The 20,335-nt window shown below is 39.8% G+C and overlaps 1 protein-coding gene across 1 annotated transcript; it reads left to right on the top strand.

The window, feature by feature from the left end:
* The first annotated feature begins 381 nt into the window (after nt 1-381).
* On the top strand, nt 382-18,023 carry vwa5b2 (von Willebrand factor A domain containing 5B2). Its single transcript, XM_041803579.1, has 22 exons — nt 382-525; nt 1,730-1,943; nt 2,588-2,803; nt 3,628-3,853; nt 3,954-4,111; nt 4,402-4,533; nt 4,617-4,741; nt 4,836-5,012; nt 6,644-6,754; nt 7,605-7,807; nt 9,106-9,220; nt 11,386-11,571; nt 11,656-11,872; nt 11,960-12,315; nt 12,540-12,714; nt 12,855-13,199; nt 13,283-13,420; nt 14,469-14,597; nt 14,673-14,723; nt 16,493-16,604; nt 17,005-17,128; nt 17,216-18,023. The coding sequence occupies exons 2-22, from the start codon at nt 1,805-1,807 to the stop codon at nt 17,975-17,977; spliced, it is 4,197 nt and encodes a 1,398-aa protein (XP_041659513.1). The 5' UTR covers nt 382-525; nt 1,730-1,804; the 3' UTR covers nt 17,978-18,023.
* The last annotated feature ends 2,312 nt before the right edge of the window (nt 18,024-20,335 follow it).

The following is a 20,335-nucleotide window of genomic DNA, read 5'->3' as shown; positions in this document are numbered from 1 at the left end:
TCACTTACCTCTGTGTGTTAGCTTGTGCCTCACCAGCAGGTTCAGGATCACTGTTACTGATCAGCCCTGCGGTTCGGGTCAAAGCAGGTAAGTGGATGACAATTCACTTAAAAGGAGGTTAGTGCACAGCTGCAATTTGAACTGCAATCAGGAAAAAAATCTGTACATTTATCATGCAGCTATTGAAGATCTTTTATTGGATGTCTCTAACACAAATAATCATCTTTATGTGCATTAAGATTGTTGCTAATGGAAATACTTTTTGGACCACATTTGCAACACATTTCTGAATATTTGACTCTCCTCTGTGAAATGTTTTCTCTGTAGATCAACTTTAGGAGGAGAGGGAGGGAGAGGGACTGAGAGAAAGAGAGACAGGAGAGAGAGAGAGAGAAAGAGCAGAGTCTCTTACCAGGAAAACTCCTCATGGTGTATCAGAGGGAAACCCGCGAGCAGACGTGATGCTGGAGTGATGCAGAGGCTGGACACAGACTTGCATTGTCAGACACTGCATTGAACAGCACAGTAAGTGTTCTGGATCATTATTTTGCTTGTTATCTGGAGCTTGTAACTGACATAAGGGACTGCAGCACTGGCCAAAGCTAACTGGTGGCCAGCTTTGCTGCTGCAAACACTCAGCAGAATTGCCACAGAAAAAAATGCAGAGCTTTCACTCTAAGAGTATGAATTAATAATTCATTTTCTTTAGATTACATTTTGGTACTAACTAAATTTGAGCTTCAGGGAAACTGTACAATGTAAATATCTGCATGAGTACACAACTTCTTTTCTGTTCATGCACTGTGATTAAATCCATACATGCAGACATGGGCATTCATGCATTATATATATATATATTTTAATTTGTCAACCTTTTTTGAATATCATATTAACTACAGAGGGGTCTATATTGTACTTTTTTATGTGTTTGTATCCTGACAGCACCCCACTTCAACAAACCAGGCATTTATTTGCCTGTTATGACCTGAGAGCACGGTAGCCAGATGGAGGCTGTTGATCTTGTTAGAAAGGTAGATGTGAAAAGGCCATTACCTGGACCACAGCAAACACAGACACGCACACAAATGCACACATGTGTGTGCTAACAAACACCGTTTTGTGTAGTCTACCATTCACTTAACTATGATTTGCACACTGGTCTCTGCACCTGATGCACTTAAAGTGATTAAGTAGTCAGTCATGAAGATTTATTGCATACAACTTAAGCTACATAAAGAGGTACACTGAGGGTAACTAGGATCAGTTTGTTTCTTCATAGTTTTTGTGAAACAGAAAGGTAAAGTCTTATCATTTTTGTCATGCTGCCCTTTGTTCAGAGTGAAGTTTAGTTTGGAGTAGTAAGTCCATTTGGATTTGCATATACGTAGGTTATCTTCTAGACACAGTGTGTTAGGCTTGATGCAGAGTGTTGTAAGAGCTGACTTACAATGTTAATGATTGACTAACCCTTATACACTTAAACTATCACATTTGGTTGCTAAGTGACTGAGGAGCATAGATATCTTAGATACATGCCCAGGAGCTGATGTTTAGAAATGAATAAATATCTGTCTGGAATACATTCATAGGAGATGTGGAAATTTTAGATGCTTTTAATAAATGCAACAAAAACCAGGGCTGCTCTAAAAAGATTAGTGTGATTGGGCTGTGAATAGAAAATGAAGGCATTAAAATGCACACTCACACATAGCTTTTCCTGTAATTTCAGACTACTTCCCTGGCCTGTGGACCCTTCTCTTCTCATGCAGCCAGAAGAGTAGATGCTTGTTGATGTCCTGAGAAAATGGTGGGACTGAGAAACTGCTCTACATGGGAACCATTGCTACTCAAGGCCTCCAGCATCAAGTCCTGTGCCAGTGGCTGCTCTTTGGGCATCACTGCACACCTCACTTATGCTAATGCAGACATGGAGTCTGTAGAAGGTGAGTGGTAGGGTAACACAATTTAAGCACAAGTAATGATCTACTTTACTTCTACTCCATATCATAAAAGGAAGGAAACTTTTACCCGATATCCAAATCACATTGAGTGTTAACAAATGTTATAAAAGTAAACTGCAGAGAACTCACAGTTTCCCTCAAACAAGGATGAAACAACAATCCCATTAGAGCTGTCATAAATTTTAAATCAAGAACAAAGCATTTCAGCTTAATCTAGAATTGTTTGAAGTATGAAGTCAGATCTGTATGAGGGCTGTTACATAAGAAGGTTTTAAGTTGGACGACTATCACAAACATCAACTAATGAGGTACTATTTAGCATCCTCTGATACAGCAGCATTTACCCTTTTTACTTTTTAGGTCCAGAGATAAACTATGGCATGATTACAGAAAACCCTAAGAAGTAACAGTGTTGCTGTGACACTAAAATGTAGAAGAGCACTTTTGACCAAAGAAAGACAGAAATTAAAAGTTGTAAATCTTGGCTGATAGAAAAGCAGAATAGGCATCACGCTCTAACTTGTTGTTTGGCTTATTATATGCTGTTTATTTCTTGGTCTAGTTACTTTCTCAATACATTAAAAGGTTTAAAATTGTTTTCCTGTGTTCCACATTTTCTTTTTTAGGTGTTTTTGTGTACCCTCTTGGGGAGAAGGAGGTGGTGGTGGGCTTTGAAGCTATGATTGCGGGGCGGCTGGTGGGAGTCCAGATCCAGAGCCGAGGGAAGCTGAAGGACTGCTGTTTGGATTGCTGCCATGCCTCTGGTCTCGAAGGCTACTGTGTGAATGGCCGGGAATGGGGCTGCTGTGGGAGCTCCAGTCTAGACATGCAATGCACCAATGGTGAGGATGGCAGGATGAACAGTGAAATTGCAATGATAAAAATCTCATATTAAAGAACTATTATTATTTTCCATGAATTCACACACAGCATGGTGTATAAAGATTTCTCCTCTGCTTTAGAGGCATAGCTTCTCTGCTCTACAAGCACCCTAGCTCAGCAGAGACCAAATAATATCCAACATTTTAACTCCATTCAAACTTGCTGTAATTCTTTCAAAATATGCAATACTTAATTGAACTGAATTGAAACAGAACACACCAACCACTGCTCAAACTGATAGACTGTTGCAGCTTTTGCTGCTCTGCTTTTTATAATTAAAAATATACATGGAGTTGATATTTCAGCCTCAGTGAGGATCAGAAGGACAGATTTATGAGGCAGAAAGATTCAGCTGCCTACCAAATGGTTAAATGATATTCCACTGAAACATAACTGCATAATATTTCATTTGGAACATTGATAGTTTAGGTTGGTTTTTGATGGTTTGTGCTATTTTTTTTTTTGGGTGTAAATGACTTTATATTTACATTTTGTACACAAGATGATGTTTTTTTCTCATCCTATAAATGAATCTAATTTGTATCATTTTTAATTTACTTGGCAAATATTTCCTCTACATCATCAATTATTGGTTTGTTTATTACAGATATTCAAGAATGTCTCAAAAAACATGTAATTGATATTCTCATTAATTGTGGTAGATTGAAGGAAGGTCCTTGTTTTTTTGAAATTTGCAAATCAAAGATGATATTCAGCCCTACTCTGTGCTTCAGGTCCTCATGTCTGATTAAATTGTTTTATGATTTACTGTTTTCTGCTCTAGGACATCTCATCCTAGACGAAGACCTTGAAAGAACCACCTTCATCGTAGGCACAGGAGTCATTGGTCCCATGGATATTGTGTCTGTTGTCATAAGCACCACACTTGAGCTTTCCACTTTGGAAAATGGAGCCATACGCATCATCTACCCCAGTCTGTTAACTCCCATTGTCAATAGCCAGATGACACAGAGCAAGAGTGAAAATGGGGCAAAATCAGAAGAAACAGGGTATTCATATCAACATCTTCTACATAAATATATGTGAGATGTAAATCAGATGGACTGCTTCATATTTCCCACATAAATACTCTGCTTCACTCTCCTCCAGACCAACCAGCTGTTTTGGTGCCACCTCAGGGAAACAGGACCGGGCCCTGGACTCTGAGCAGCAGTGTGCCCACGCCATCTTCACCAGTCCTGCTGCAAACCTGGCACCATATGAGCTTAACTTCCAGCTGCTGGTCAGAGGGGCCTGCTTATTGGCTGGTACTAACTTCCTCCTTCAAAAACACCAATTTTACACCTATTGAAACTTTCATTTGCAGGGGAGCAGGTGGCCTAGTGGTTAGGGGTGCTCCCCACATGTGCGGGTGGCCTGGGTTCGAGTCCGGCCTAGGGCCCTTTGCTGCATGTCTCTCCCCCACTCTTGACCCTGTTTCCAACTCTATCTACTGTCCTCCTCTGTCTAATAAAGGCACAAAAATGCCCAAAAATAAATCTTAAAAAAAAGAAACTTTCATTTGTCTTTCCTTAATTTATCCTTGACTTATTTATAGGCTTGGAAAGCCCCACTCATGCTCTGAGGGCCGATGCAGACCCAAGTGCCCAAAGTGCCTCTGCTACCTACATCACCTTGGCCCAGGAGCATCCGTATGACAGACACATAGAGATCATCTTGCACCTCAGTGGTAAGATACTGAAATTTGTTTCTAATTTTCTTCCTTACTGCACTTTCATTCTGATCAATATCTAAATGAAAATCTCTCCATAGAACCTCACAGCCCACTGGTCATACTAGAAAAAGGTCGCCTCTCCTTCAGTCAGTATGAACAGCAGATCCACGCACGCCGGGATTTCATCCGTTTCACTCGTAAAGATTCAGATCCTGAGAGGAAGGTCGGCAGTGTCGCTTCCACTCTTTTTCAACTTTGTGGCCTGACTTTGTTGGTGCATAAAAAAGTGACATGTTGATGTTCCTCTTGGCCTGCAGCTGGAGTTTGTGAGGAAGCGCTACCACAAAGACATCCCGAGCAGCCCCGTCTTGATGCTAAACTTCTGCCCTGACCTGCTGCGTGAACCTCTGGAATTGCACAAAGCCACCAGAGAACTGCTGTTCCTCGTGGATCGCAGTGGCAGCATGAGTGGAACCAACATCCAGCGTGTAAAAGTAAAAAAAATATATACTAGTGAAGAATAGAAAGGTTTTTAGTTTAAGGCATGAAAATCGATAAGTGAGGAGACCCTAAGGACATGCAACTACACATCTTACTTACTTGTTGAATTGCAAAAGCACCAACCAAACAGAAACAAACTATTAACTACTAGTGTAGGCAATGGCAGCATGTCATGTTATGTGCTGGCCTCTTGTAGTCACCAGCCCATTGTTTTGTTTTCTAGATTTTGAGAAAATTATCCTGTTATTGGGAGAAAATAAGCTTCATTACTATGAGATGACTAGAAAAACAAGATTGTAGAAAAATAATTGAAAATAACTGGTCATTATGAAATAATCAGCTGTATCATCACAAGCTATCAAGATAAGTAATTGCCAAGAAAGTATAATGTTTGTTATTCAGGGTGTCAGCATGGTCTTACAAAGCATTAAAGGTGAATAAATCAATTCATCCAAAATTATGGCTTTGAAAAAAGCATTGAAAAGGCTTAAATGCAGGACTTTACTGTCTTAATTTTTTATTTTTATAGCCTGTTATCTAAACAGGTTGTAGGCTAGTGTTTCTGCTTTTGTTTTTTTATATTTAGACTAAATCACACATGAGATTTTTGAAACTCTGTCTGATCTGACATGAATTCTTCCCAGACTTAAAATGTTACAATGTTACAGTATCATTTAGCAGATGCTTTTATCCAAAGTGATGTACATTTGAGAGCAAGAACAAGACAAGCAAAGATCTAGACAAGAAGAAACACATCAGTAAGTGCCACAAAGTGCTTCAAGTCCAATTGGGTGCAGGAGTTAAAGGCAAAGCACATAATGTATACAAGTTTTTTTTTTTTTTAATATTTTTCTTAATAAACATCAACAATGAAACTACCAAAATGTGAGATCTCTCCTCCTCCCCATCCATTAAATTGTCTTCACAACACTAATGACCCAAGTATCAAGTGCTGGGTAGACTTATGGTGATAAAGTATTGAAATGAATACAACTCAATTATCATGAGGTATGGCCAATTAGCTGCAACAGTAAAGTGATCAATGACACATCAATGCTATAAAAACAGACTTAAAGATCATAAGTGTCCGGAATAGGCAATTATACCTTGTTTTTTTTTGTTGTTGTTGTTTTTTTTACTTAATACCTAATTCTAGACTGTTCAGTTTTAAGAGCAGTGTTTTCAAATAGATACTTGTAGATTTAAGAATAGCTACTTTTGGACCATTAAATTAAAAAATAAGAGCTTCCATTCAGCTACATCATGGTATCTGTTTTTTCCCTCATAGTTTAATCTCAAAATGCTTCAAGAAAGCTTAATTTACATAATACAATGAAAACCATACAGGGAGTTTATTTTATTTTTGTTATAATATTGTGTTACTATCAGCACAAAACATATATGTAGTTGTGTCATTAACGTAACTGGTTTGAAACTGAAGATATAATAGGTCTTAAAATGTATGCAGAGGGTTTTAAGAAAGGTTTTGTTAAATGCAATGTCAAATTATCTGTATAAACCCTACGTATTGTGTTGAGACAGAGTTATCCAATACATAGTTGCATGTCTGCCCTGGGCTGCTTTAGCTATGGTCGATGACGTCTATGTCTTCATGTTTCCACAGGAGGCCATGGTGGTGGCCTTGAAGAGTATCCCTGCAGGCACTGTGCTCAACATTGTGGGCTTTGGCACCACCATCAAGCCTTTGTTCACCTCCAGCAAAGTCTGCAGTGATGTAAGCTTTGGCAAATACAAAACAACATGTTACAAAATCGTATGTTTTATTGTAAGTTGTCTCAGGGTCTGCAAACATTGAGCTAAAATAACAGCCTACATAAAAACAAGGGGGACATGCCAATGCAAAAAAAATCACAAATAATGTGCATTTATCATTTACCAATATTGCACTAGTTCTCACGAAAAGACAACATAAATAGCAATAAAATATAAGAACACTACTACTGCTACTGCACAGCTTTATTTTCCACCCATAAACTAAAATCTACTTTGTTCATCATATTTTTACAGAAGAAAGTGTCTCGTTGTACCTCGTGATTTCCCAGAGTTATTTGGCTCATGTTTCCAGAAGCAGATGTTTTACAGCAACGTAGGACAGATAGTTCGATGTTTCCCTCTCTCTAATCTGGCAATAGGTCAGTGTCTTAGGTTGCCTTAGCAACAGAGTATCAGGTTTTATCCGGACCTGCAAGGACAAGAAACCTCTGCACATATTCAAGACCATATGGTGACCTTTTATGAATTTTAACCAGGGCAGGACAGGTCCTTCCATGTCCTCTCCTCTCAGACTTGTTTGCTCACAATGTGATTTGAGGTAGTTTAAAGCAGGTGCTATTGTGTATATGTTTGCACTCTCTTTATTGGAAACTTATCGATTCAATTCTCTGCCACCCACACAGAGTAACTAGGACATCCGATATCAAACAGTAAATTCATCTTGATAACACATGTGATGTTTGCACAGGTGACGCCATGCAGTTGGACAGGTGTTGTTGTTTAATGCCAGCTTCTCTCGCCTTTATCTGATTGCATCTTTCCTGTTTTTTATTCTGTTTCCCTGCTTGCAGGTCACTCTTATGCAGGCTAATGAGTATGTGCAGAGGATGAGAGCCGATATGCGAGGTACCAACCTGCTGGGGGCGCTCTCCTGGGTGTACCAACAGCCCATGCAGCGCTCATACCCTCGCCAGGTCTTTATCATCACTGACGGGTCTATCAGCAATGTGGCCAAAGTGCTAGAGTTGGTCCGCAGGAACACATGCATGGGCAGGTACTGACCTCATGGTAGCGTGTTAACAGCATATTTAAAGCTTGGTGATGACTTTGGTACCTCTTCGGTGAAAGTGGTACCTCTTACCTCTTTTGTCCTGTACATACTAGAACAGAGTTTTCTTACCAAAAAATCTCATCCTACTGTCTGTCAACAATTACATGGGTTTCCCATTGTGAATATTAAAAAAAATCAGTTTGTTCATCTTGTGTTAAGCATAAAGTCTCTCACCTTCAAGTTATGCTGATGGTCTAGTTTACTTTTGCAGCTCAAATAGAGGCATCATATTTAATTTCAGTCTGTTTAATAATTGTTTAAAAATAATCCTTCCTAGAGCTTATCCCATTGAAATAATATATGAAGGATAGTAGACAGAAATATCAATGGAAATCCAATATGAAGCATAAAAAGACATAATTTTATATAACTAGTTAATAAAGGACATTTATTTTGCTCCTTTAGAGTGATCAAACATTAAACCCCCATGCCTTACTTAGTAGTAGATAGAAATATCATATGATAAATGCAGACAGAGGGAAGTTATAAATACAACAGACACAACTTGTGGAAAATAGGAAAGAAAATGACAAAAGAGGCACAAACAAGCTGTGATCTCTGAGAACTGAGACCAAATCACAGGGAAATATTAAAAAAATAACGGGCTGAGGTATTTTTCAGCCCCGCCCAGTAATCCCGTTAAGTGCTCTCCTCTGCAGTGAGAGTCACGCCCCTCTAGTTTTCCTCAGACCCTTCAGCAATGCACAATAACTCCACTTATGCCTCATTAGTATTCCCCTGTTGGAGTGACTTTCTCCACTGTATTCTCTCTCTGCCCCTCACACACATAACTGTTCTTCATTAATTTAATGCATCAATTTTCAGTGAATGTTCATCTAATATCAATTAATGAAAATGTGAGTTATTAATTGGTTTTATTGCATGAACCAGACAAACACACTGGTTTTAAAACAGCCCTCAAGATCCCAGTGTTTTCAATTATTCTGCCTCTGCTCTTTTCAAACTCTCAATTAGCCAAATGGCATGAGATCCCCCGAAGAGTCTAAATAACAGTTCTGTCCCAGTTTTCTCTTTCTGGAGACAAATTGAAGACTCTGTATGCCATTAGCATTCCACAAATAGATACTTGTATCAGCCTGAGTTCATACTTGATATGTTAAAACAGTAAAGCCAAGTGACTGAGCAAAGTGTTCAGGAAACACAATAGCCACAGCAGAATTATTGTTTGATTATTGTATCATAGCAAATAATTGAATCTGCTTTTTCTATCACCTGTGCAGATGCTTTGGTCTGGGTCTTGGTCCACGAGCCTGTAGGAGACTCCTGCAGGGCGTTGCCAAACTGACAGGAGGGACAACAGAGTTCTTGGATGATGAGGAGAGACTTCAGCCAAAGGTAAACAGCAAAGTAGTGCTACCACCTAATGGAGAAAGAGAGAGTTGCAGATAAATTATAAGCACAACATTTGAGAGATAAATACATAAAACTTTATCAGCTTACGTGTGCTGTAAGTATTTCACAAACCATTAGTGAAAAGTCATTACATTTGTTAAGTTAAGCGCTCAAAATGTGAGTCCTAGGATTTTGTATTTAAGAAGTTCTGCCTCTAAGAATATCTTATTTTAGATTACACCAATGGATCCTGTCTTTTAAGGTATTGGTTCCCAACCCGGGGTCCAGGACCCCCAGTGAGGGTGCCAAAGATCTTAGGAGGGCGCGAAGCTTCTGCTCTGAGTATGCCAAAATTGGATTTACAAATATTGATTAAAACCTTGACATATCAGTTATTAAGTTGTTTATGCAAAGGTCTTTTGATAAGAGAAGCATACATAGGCCTTTTTCAGGGTTTTATCACTGAAACAATTAAAATCTACATTGTTTTTGATGGCATGAGTCACTTTTTCTTCTCTCTTTGGTCCTGGGGGGGCTCCACTTTTCTTAGGTACATGTAGGGGGTGCGCCGAGGAAAAATGGTTGGGAAACACTCTTTTATGGCCTCTGACTTCTGACAAACAGGTCAATGTTCTGTCACTGGTTTTGTAACCAGATCCTCCTTAAGACAATTATGCTATATGGAAAAAGGACCAAAATCAAGTCTAGAATAATGCAACCCTAACCCTTTTTTTTTTTGTAGCAAAATGGCCTTTTGGAAGTGGCCTGATTTAGAGTTTTGGTAAAAAAAAAAAAGGAAAAATAGAGACTACATCACTGTATACAAATTTTAAAACACGTGTTTTAATAAAAAGAATTGAATAAATATCTAAGTATATACAGAGAAGTTATTATTACCCAATGATGAGACATAAAATTACATTTAAAGACCTTAATGCTGAGGTCACGGCATTCTGACGAGCACTCCTATCACAGCCTGCGCAGCTTTTTTACATTTACTGTAATCTATCTTGACCTGTGCAGGTTCTCTTGTCTTAATGGTAGTAACATGTGGCGCTACCCAGCCAATCAGATGCGTCACTCAGACAAGGAACAACACAAGTGAAGAGAAAAGACTGCACTATGTGAGCAGCCCGCAGCTGCAGACACAGAAGTTGGGGACATCTCTGAAACAAGGCAAAGAAAGTGAGTTAGGGAGAGTAGACATGCTTTGCTTCGAAATAAGAAAAGATGGCTATGAAAAGAGGTTTTTCAATCGAAAATTGATGGACTTGTATGTTTTTTTTTAACAGGTGGTTTAACACCAGTCCTGTATGTTTCATTACACTCACAATGATTAAATCTGCTATCAAACATTACTACAAGTCAAAGCGTGTCTTTCAGCAAAGACACTGACACTTGATCTGAGGACCAAAATTAAAGAAATAAGAGCTTGAAATGATCAGTGACACAATCATTCTCTGACCAGGGTTGAGCGATAAAGGCCTGGTTTTAGCTGAGATTTAAACTTTTAAAAGGATGGGAAGAGGGAGAGACAGGGAAAAGCGCATGTTGAAGCAGTGACACAATCATTCTCAAGCTGTTGTTACTTTTAAACTTTAAAATTGGCTTTTTGAATCAGTATGTAACAAAACAAGAAAGGGGGAAACTAACACTTCACATTTATTTCATTTTGTAAAATTAAACCTTTTTTATTTGAATTTTTCACTTCTAAGAGCTGTCAGGTAGCTTATTTTATTCTTAAATAACTTACAAAGCTGATTTGACTTTAAATGAAAAATCTTATTTATTTAGATATTTTACTTGTATTGTTTTATCACTATTTTATCATTACCTGCAGTTCATGAAAATATTGTTGTTTTCAGTGTTTTTTTTTATAAACAGGACTGAATCATACTACAGGTTAGATGAATTGATTATGAAGAATTTAATTGAAAATCCTTGCTTTTGGGGTTCACTCAATAGGTTTCTTTAAAGTATATTAAGAAATATTACTAAAATGACATTTCATTAGTAATAGTTCTCTATTATTACTGATCCAGATATGAAAAGTAAGACTTTTGTTGTTTGGTTTTACCTTTATAAAGTAAAACTGCCAGCTTTTCAGATGTACTAACAGGTTGGAGAACATTTACCCTTGATTTACTGTTACCACTTTCTCTTTGTAGTTGATCAAGTCTCTGAAGAAGGCCTTTGAACCTGTGCTGACTGACGTACGGATCGACTGGTACCTACCAGAAAACATGGAAGCTTTCCTTTCACCCAATGAAATCCCTCCACTTTACCCTGGAAATTGTCTTATAGGATATTGCACTCTCTTTGATATGACAAATTTCAAAGCAAAAAAGACAGAAGTATGCATTACAATACTCTTCAAAAGTATTAATTTGTAAGTCTGCAAAGTGAACCATTCCTCATACTGCTGTCTTATTTCTAAGTCTCAGGGACGGGGTTATAAAGGTGTACATCGTGACTCAGCTGGTTCAGTTTTCGGCCAATCAAATGATGAGCTCTCACCTCCTCCTGCCTCTGAGTTAATGCCTGTTGTGACATGTGCAGATGGCACTGACTTAGAGGAGGCACTGAGGGTGATTTCTCGAGAAATTTCCTCTGAGTTTTCCTGCGCCAGAGAGACAGACCCTGCCACAAGCCCAGGTAAGCCACTGGGCCACTGGAAATTGTCATCAATATGTCACAGATATCTTTATATGAGAGTCCAAAACTGTATTTCTTCCTCCACAGGTGGGGAACTTGACTGGTCCTCCAGTGATGTGAGGAGGAGAATCCAGCAGAGTTCTTATATCCAGGAGCAGTACATCCTCACCCGCTGCTCCCTCAGTACTGAGCCTACAAACTCAATAGCAAGCCTACAAACACAATCACGCTCACTCACACATGCCTCGTGCAACTCAGACTCTGCAGGTGGGGTCTTTCTGCCCGACCCTCACTCCTCTGGTTCAGTGCTGGATACAAGGTCTCTACCTCAGGGCCTTGAGAAGATGCCTCCTCCAGAACAGAGATCTTCGCTGTCACGTTGGGCCGACTCTGCATGGCAACAAAACCTCTCAGCGGAAACACCTGATGATGGAGCAAACAAGGTAAGAAACAGCACTGTCAGAGAGAAGTTTAACAGCAGGAAATCTTCAGGAATGAATGAATCACATAAGTTGAAACATTAAAAATGCTGGTGAAAGTGTTGTGCAAGGAACAAAAGAATCAGTGAATAATCAGTGTATCAGTACACTGAAAAAAAACAATTATTTTTCAACATAAGTATTGCAGAAAAAAAGTAATGCTTATGTTTTCCCTCATGTATGATCAGAGCGGGGGTCTGGATGGAGGTGAAGAGTCCCTTAAAAGACAGAAGGCCCTGGCCCGTTCAACCATGGCTGCACGGAGTTTCTCATCCCCTCAGGGGGAGCTGGAGATGCATCGCCTGAGGAGAGCTTTAGAGAGAGTCTCCTTCGACCAGACTCTGGGAGGGAGGCTGGAGGAAAGTGATGGAGAGACAAAGCCTCCATCAAGGGGGACTTTTTCACGCAGAAGCCTCACTGACTCCAGTAAGATGATTTGCTGAGAAAAGCTTGATTGTATTTCCTGTTTAACCTCTTTCAAATATCTCCTCTTTATCACTCAGATGGACTCCTGTTCCCTGCCTCTCCTCTGGACTGGGACAGTTTCACAGACCCAGAGTACCTCTTTACAGCTGCTCCACCCGAGGATCCCCCACCAGGCCAGTGCCGCTTACTTATTCACGGCATGTTGGGTGGCAGACAGGTGTCCTGGGAGGTCACTGTGGATTTAGGACACCTCTGTACCTCTGAGGGCCAGGAGACACCAGAGGCTGATGTGAGTCCAGGAGGAGGAGAGGAGGGAGGAAGAGAAGGAGAACCATGGGAGGGGATCATTCACCAACTAACTGCTCGTTCAGTTATACGAGACTTTGAGAAAATGGCGGAAAAGGAGGTTGATGGTAGACATGGTGAGGCTCAACACTATCAAATATATCCTCGTGGGTTGACTGACAACAAGCTTTGATGACCTTTCTGACTTTTTGTTTCACAGGTTCAGCTAAACGATACCGCACAAAGGCGATCCAGACCAGTAAGCACTGCAACATCATCTGCATGTACACAGCCTTCACTACCACTGATAGCAACAATGAGAAAGGCCTAAAGGGAAACATGGACATCCAAAACACAGGTGTGGCTTACTCAGACTTGAACACAGTTATTCTATACTTCAGGTGGGACTTAGACCCAAAAATTGAGGCTTCATTAAGGCATGGATGTGGGGAATAAGCTGTGTTAGGGCACCATGGGGCGTGAAGGAGAATTGACACAACCCTGGTCATGCTCTGGATGTCCTTGCACATCACCAGGTGCATGGGACAATAATTGTTAAAAAAATAAAGTCTACACCTTTAGGGTGGTGTGCGGAATGGATGTGGCAAGTAAGCACAGCCTAGGGTACCGGGTTCCAGGGGTCCTAAAAAGGCCAGTGGCCTCTGGCCGTATCACCAGGGTGAAAAGGCCTGGAAAAGAAATGATGCTGATTTTGACCTTGGCTTCTGAGTGATAGACGTCTGTGTCAAAATGTGTCAAGCATGACTCTAGCAGCCCTTCCCTCTGTCTCTAGCCCTGGGTAGGGGCACATTGGGCCCTTTGATGAATCCTTAGCACCCTACGTGTCTGAAACTGTACATGACTGTAAATACAGAGCATGTTCATTCATGTGTGATGTCTAACAAAATACCCTTATTGTGATTTTTTTTATGGTTATGCAAGAAAAAGGTTGAGAAGTTTTAAAGAAAAGTCTGTCTCATAAACTTATGTATGTTGCCTTTGGCAGGGAGTGTCTAATTAGGGGTGATATTTTAAAGCATATGTGTATTTTGTTAATTTGACCAAAAGTTTGATAGTCATGATATCTTAGTCATAAGTAATTGGGTTCTGACAGTGCTTCTTTTTATCTTTTTTTGGCAACTCCCCAACTTAAAATGTAATGATCAATCCCTGGTTGCATCTCTGATATACAAACATGGCTTTAATCTATGAAGGTAGGTACCACACTTCTATGGATAATGGATGGATGGATTTCTGATATAAAAGTTTACTCATGTGATATACACCACAGTGTGAAAAAAGTTCGCAGAGCATATTCATGCAAAAATGTGTAGAAAAAAAATGATACCATGACTTTTATACCATGATCTGTACTGTTTGTACTTCTTGTGTACATGTGTTTGTAGGGATGCATGTAGGGGACAGGAGGACTTCTCAGTCAGGCAGTCGCAGACAGAGAACTTATTCTGTAGGTTTGGGCAGACAGCGTAAAAATAGAGTCGGTGAAGAGGTCGAGGACACCTGGAACTCCACAGGTAGACACACTGAATGATATCAGTATACATTTTTATCAACAACACTCCATAATCATCAATCTCTGTATCCTTCAGACAGAGATGACACCCCTGCCTCACCCTGTAGCCTTACATCCTGGGACTCTAGTAAGTATACCTGTAGATCTGATTCATAAAAATACATTAGTGCTTGACCAGTTCAGAGGAGAATACAGACATCTGACTAGACAGTTTAAATCTCTGGTAGGAGGAGAAGCAGAGGGGTCCTCCCCATCTTCCTAGACATGTTGGACAATGTTAACTCTTCAAAAATAATTCTTCAAGGGGAACTTTAACTCAGAAAAATCTTTCTCTGCTCCTTTACAGAGAAAGTGATCCCACATAAAAAATGCATAAAACGCTATGTAAATATTTTAAAGGATACCATTTTATTGGCAGAAAAACTGAAAGCCATTTTAATTAAGGGGACGTTTTTTTGCACATATATGTGGGGTATTCCAAGGATCTCATGACCCACAAAATTTGATAAAAGCTGACCCAGTCCTTTGTTCATGGTGCATCTAGGTAAGACAACACAAAATCTGATGGTCTGTTCAGAATTTGTGCAAATTGTGACATGATACTGAGTCATGTTGTGTAATACTTGCCCTTAGCTTGGCATATCAATCTCTACCCACAGCCACGGAAGCACACAGCTGTAGTTGCGCTGGCTCACCACATGGAAGTGAGGGGTTTGGGAGAGAAGGGGCTCTTTTAGGGAGAAAAAAAAACAGACCACTCTATGAAAAATTGTTTTGAGCTGGTTAATAACCCCCTTTAGTGCTTGATCCTTTATGCAAAATTTGACCAGAGCATGGCAGAGACATTTTACTGAGATGAGAGATGCACCGATTGTGAAAATTAGAGCTGACAAACAACAAAGTGAATGTGACAGACAGAAGCTCAGTATGTTTATCCCCAATACTAAAGAGCAGTCTGATAACAAGCCAAACATCACCCATTTGTGTCCATGTGATAAATGTAAAGCACAGCAATAAGGAAAAAGGTGTGCTCACTACTCCTGAAGATTGGTGTCTGTAATAACAGCAACATGAAGCAAGTCAGCCTGTGTGGGCTTTGACACACACTGGCTCAAGACAAACCATCTTGAGCCCAGCGGTGCAGCGACTCATATTACAACATCCTAAACAACTGTTTAAAGGTGTGTTGAAACTGAGGATTTGCTTATTTTGCCATGATGATTCAAAGAAGCTAGCTGTTGCATAAAACGAGGTCAGAGAAGCATCTCTGAACATCACCATTAAAGGAAAGTTAAATCAGTGTTAACCATGGTACTGCTGACAAATCCTTCACAAAAGCGTCTGCAATCGTTGTTTTTCGCAGAATTGCTTTTATTGTTAATCAGGAAATATGACGTTTTCAGTAGCAATTTGACACACCTCAGCAGAAGGGGGATGAAACTTAAAACTTCTAAAAAAGTGAACACAGTACACTTAAACACACTTACAAAAACTTTTTCTGTGATCTTATGTTCAGACATGACTTTAGTATGCTATCACAGGTTTGTTTTAAGGGAGACGCGGTTGTAACCCCTGAATATTTATTTAAATGCGTTATCTCTTTAAGTTTGTGATACTGTGATCTGTTACAGCAAAGCGCAACAAAATACTGTGATTGTATATTTAGGCCAGGTTATTTGGCTGATGGCTGATGTTTGTAAAGGGCCAATATCAGCCTATACAAATGTTAAACCAATGTACCTATGCATCCCTACTTTAGACCACAGGGGACTGTTAAGACAGACACGTTTTAAATAGTTAATTTTCCCATTTTAAATAGATGGTAAACTTTGAACATGGAAAGTTGACTTTTCAGCTGCGCTAAAATTCTGATTTAATTTTATGCTGCTGTCTTAGGTGTTGGAGGCAGTCCATACTCTGCCACAGCTCCATCAATAGCAGGTGCCTCGTGCAACCGTTCACAGAGATCTATTGAGAGCAAGTCAATGGAGAGCTTCTTTGGCAACAGGTAATACTTTAACATTACAGTTTTTTATGATGCTGAGATTGAGGGGATCAATAGAAACGTCAATGCAGGAATGGACAGCGCCATTAAACTAAAATAAGAGACATTTTAGATTACAAAAAATGAAGTAAAAAGCCCATCAACCTTATTTTTGGAAATATTGTAGGATACTGATCTGGCATCTTTGGAGCCAGTCGTAACATTAATGTTGTTGCTTCAAAAGGCATGCACCTCCATTTGAGCTTGGACATTTTTGTTTGATTTGTCTCAGTGTGTTGTTCTCATACTGTTTGAGGTTATTTCACTACTGAGTTTATATCAATTTTATAAGAAATGGATATATAAGTCTTAGTAAGTATCTAAATTCCATAAATCACACCTATTTTTATTTTGCATGTTACAGATTTCCTCTGGGCAGACTCAGGTCCTCTATTTCATCAGGAAAGCAGGTTCCCCTGAAGTCCCACTGTCTGTCTGCAGAGACTGAGAAACAACCTGAAACTGAAATGCCAGACTACCTGCCCCTGGTGAACCACCACAACACTTCAAACATGCATACTTACCTTAGTTTTTTGAAGTTTTTAGTAATTTGTGTCTGTGTGGTGTTTCATCAGGTGCGTTTGCAGCTTGCATCAGGAGCATTTCTTCTCACAGAGATTTACTCTGACTGTGTTCAGATCCCTCTGGACCGCCTTAAGAGAGCTTCACCCTACAGCCTCCACCGACGCAGTCTCAGTCCTCCCTTCCGCTGCACATCTCCCAGCGCTCCATCATTATCCACCTCCACCAAGCCGCCAGGTGCTCCCACTGGCCACCATGTTACCTTTTCTCCTTCCTCCTGCTCCCTTGTCAAACCAGCTGCACCTCCTTTCCACCACACTCCAGATGACACGCCCCTGATGCTGGAACCAAGACTTCGTCGCAGACACTTGTCCGACCGAGACCCTGTCACCTCACCTCCTGACCTCCCCAGCTCAGAGGAAGGCTCCCTGGAGCTCCCTGTCAGCCCCTCTCAGAGCCAGAACCACGGCCAGGCAGACAGTGGTCGTGGTTCAGAGACAGATGTGTGTGAGGGCTCTGCATTCGAGCCTGCTGATCTCCAGGGGAGCAGCCTTTTGGCTCAGGAAGATCTGGAAGGCTCCAGCTGGGCCACCGCTGTGGCTCTGGCCTGGTTTGAACACCGCTGTGCCGGCTACTTTATGGAGTGGGAGCTAGTGGCAGCAAAAGCTGACTTCTGGCTGCGCTGCCAGGAGCTGCCTGAGGGAGTGGACCTGGCGGGGCTGAAAGGAGCCGCCAGACAGCTGTTTTTGCTGCTACGCCACTGGGACGAGAACATCAAGCTAAACATGCTGTGTTACAACCCCAACAACATGTGAGGTTAATGTGAGAGACGCTGAGTCAGATCTGCTGATTCACTTAATCAGTGTCTCCCTATGATGGTGACTGCTAAAACCTGATTCATACTCGTGTAATGAATTAATGCAAAGCCTTCAAAGGGGTGTATGGCCTTTTGATAAGGATGATAGGACCTTTAAAAATATGTTTAAAATTATATGAATGCAGACCATGCCTGCATCACTTTAAAAAGCTTTAAAGTTTTGTTTCACTTTTTATGTTCAGCCATGCAGAGATGTAAACTGCTGTATGAAACTGGTTAGGAAAAAAGTAAGAAAATAGATTTTGTGCATTGGAAAAGGCAGGGGAAAAAAATCAAATGGCCATACAGCAAATACATTTGCACCATTCTAAGCAGCAAATGAGGTGAAAGGAAAATTTTTAAGTGACAAAGTATGTCCATGTTGTCTTGGTGGTGTAGTATGGTTCAATCATTATTCAGCCAAGGATGCCTTATTTTCTACACTTCATTTTTAAATATCGCAATATCATATATGTTATTGCCTAATTTTCTCAGAATAAAATGACTACTTTAAGAAGTAGGGTAATTGGTAAAGGAAGGAAAAATGAAGAAAATACCCCTAACATGTGTACACCATAGCTGTACTAAAACAGTCTTTTAAAAATTCAGTTTATAAATTTAAATGCAAAAATACTTTGCCTAAAAATTATATTTAAAATTGTAATTTTATTTTATAAACTACTTGTTGGTTAACATCATGGGATGGCTAATTTTTTGTTGGCAATATCAGTGAAGGGGTGATCTGGGGAACTCGGCAAAAGATTAAGAATCCAATATTTCTTTTCTGAATTCTCATATTTTTAAATGCCAATTTGTGCTTTCTTCACTTTTTTATTATTTTAGAATCCATCTGGCACATTTGAAATACAAACATGGGCTTTTTTTGAAGATTTATTTTTGTGCCTTTATCAGACAGAGGAGGACAGTGGACAGACTTGGAAACATGGGCGATGAGTGGGGAGAGACATGTAGCAAAGGGCCACATGCCAGACTTGAACCCAGGCTGCCCGCGCACATGGGGTGCGCCCCAAACCACTTGGCCATCGGCGCGCCCCACTGACATGTGGCTTTTACTGTTTCTGTCTTTATGCACTGTTCTAGCTCTGCAGAATCTCCGAACCTGCCAAACATGTAGCTTAAGTTAACGTTACATGTAATTTTTTCTTAGGTTTATTTATGCCCTCATAATGGCAAGTTAAGAAAACTTGAGTCCAGGTTGCTATTAATCCAGCAATAGCCAACTAAGAATTTAAAATTAAAAGTATTAATACAATTGCAATGATTGTATCTTTTGAGCCATGCTGCTAGAAAGTTACAGTTTCACTATGTACGTCTTTCGGCAATCCTCATTCAAGACTCCCCTCACTCAGAAGCAAACAGACTCAAACAAGTGGTGTCCTTTTACAGGTTCAGTGCAGGGCGACAAAGCTGACCAATAAAAGCTGTTGCTGATTGCACTGCTGAGACATTTGTTTCATTATAAAAAGCCAAACAGGCAGAAATCCAACTCTTTTTTCCAGTAAATAAACACTTGCAACTGTGAGTTAAACAAGCATGATAACCAGCATAAATTCAATTCACAAATATGAGTCAGGATAAAGATGCAGCACCTTAGAGATGAAAAGTAAATTCTGCATTTAACCTTTATGATTTATACTTAAACTGAGTGCCATTCTAACACTCACTCATAAAAAGACTTTATATTTCTCCAACAAGACTACCTTTTACACAACAGGAATGAAGTAGCCTTTATAATAAATATGCTTAATGCAATCACAAGAATGACTTTATGAATGGACTTTTGTAAGTCTGTATCATCTTATCAAATGTATAATCACAGTTAGTGTTGAGAGAATGACTCTGATGATTATTTGATAAACTAATAAAATGTTACTTTAAAGCAGCTTAAGGAGCTGTCTTTTGTGCTCATTTCTGTTGCCCCTGTAAAGTGGAAGATGTTTTTGTACTAATCCGTCTTGCCTACCGTCCTATAGGCCCAGAGTGTTTCATAATAAGATAATAACTTGTCACAGTAGGTTATATGCTAAACAAACATTGTTGGAAGAACAAAGAAAGTATATTTAACATTGATGTATTCTATGATGAACACTCATTAAAACAAGAGAACAGCATCAAGTGGCATTTCTGTTTAATATAAAAACTGTCACATTTGCTGTCTACTACTGCAGTTTTTTCACATTGAAATGCAGGCATGATTGTCTGCAGCTAAATTTTATACACATCACTACCCAGAGGTTGTTGGCCTTTTATTTGAGAAGACTGCGACTAAGTACTGAAAAAATTTGGCAGGTGGAAA

The sequence above is a fragment of the Cheilinus undulatus genome, linkage group 13 (genome assembly GCF_018320785.1).
Source record: "Cheilinus undulatus linkage group 13, ASM1832078v1, whole genome shotgun sequence".
NCBI lineage: Eukaryota > Metazoa > Chordata > Actinopteri > Labriformes > Labridae > Cheilinus > Cheilinus undulatus.
Note: the sequence above shows the minus strand (reverse complement) of the source record. Positions and strands in the feature narration are given on the sequence as shown.

What these genes read in the sequence shown, in the direction of transcription:
- vwa5b2 (XM_041803579.1), top strand. Translation starts at nt 1,805, where the DNA reads ATGGTGGGACTGAGAAACTGCTCTACATGGGAACCATTGCTACTCAAG. An exon ending in AGGAGAGACTTCAGCCAAAG is followed by an intron (nt 9,221 to 11,385) that starts GTAAACAGCAAA and finishes TTCTCTTTGTAG; the next exon opens with TTGATCAAGTCTCTGAAGAA. An exon ending in AGACCCTGCCACAAGCCCAG is followed by an intron (nt 11,873 to 11,959) that starts GTAAGCCACTGG and finishes CTTCCTCCACAG; the next exon opens with GTGGGGAACTTGACTGGTCC.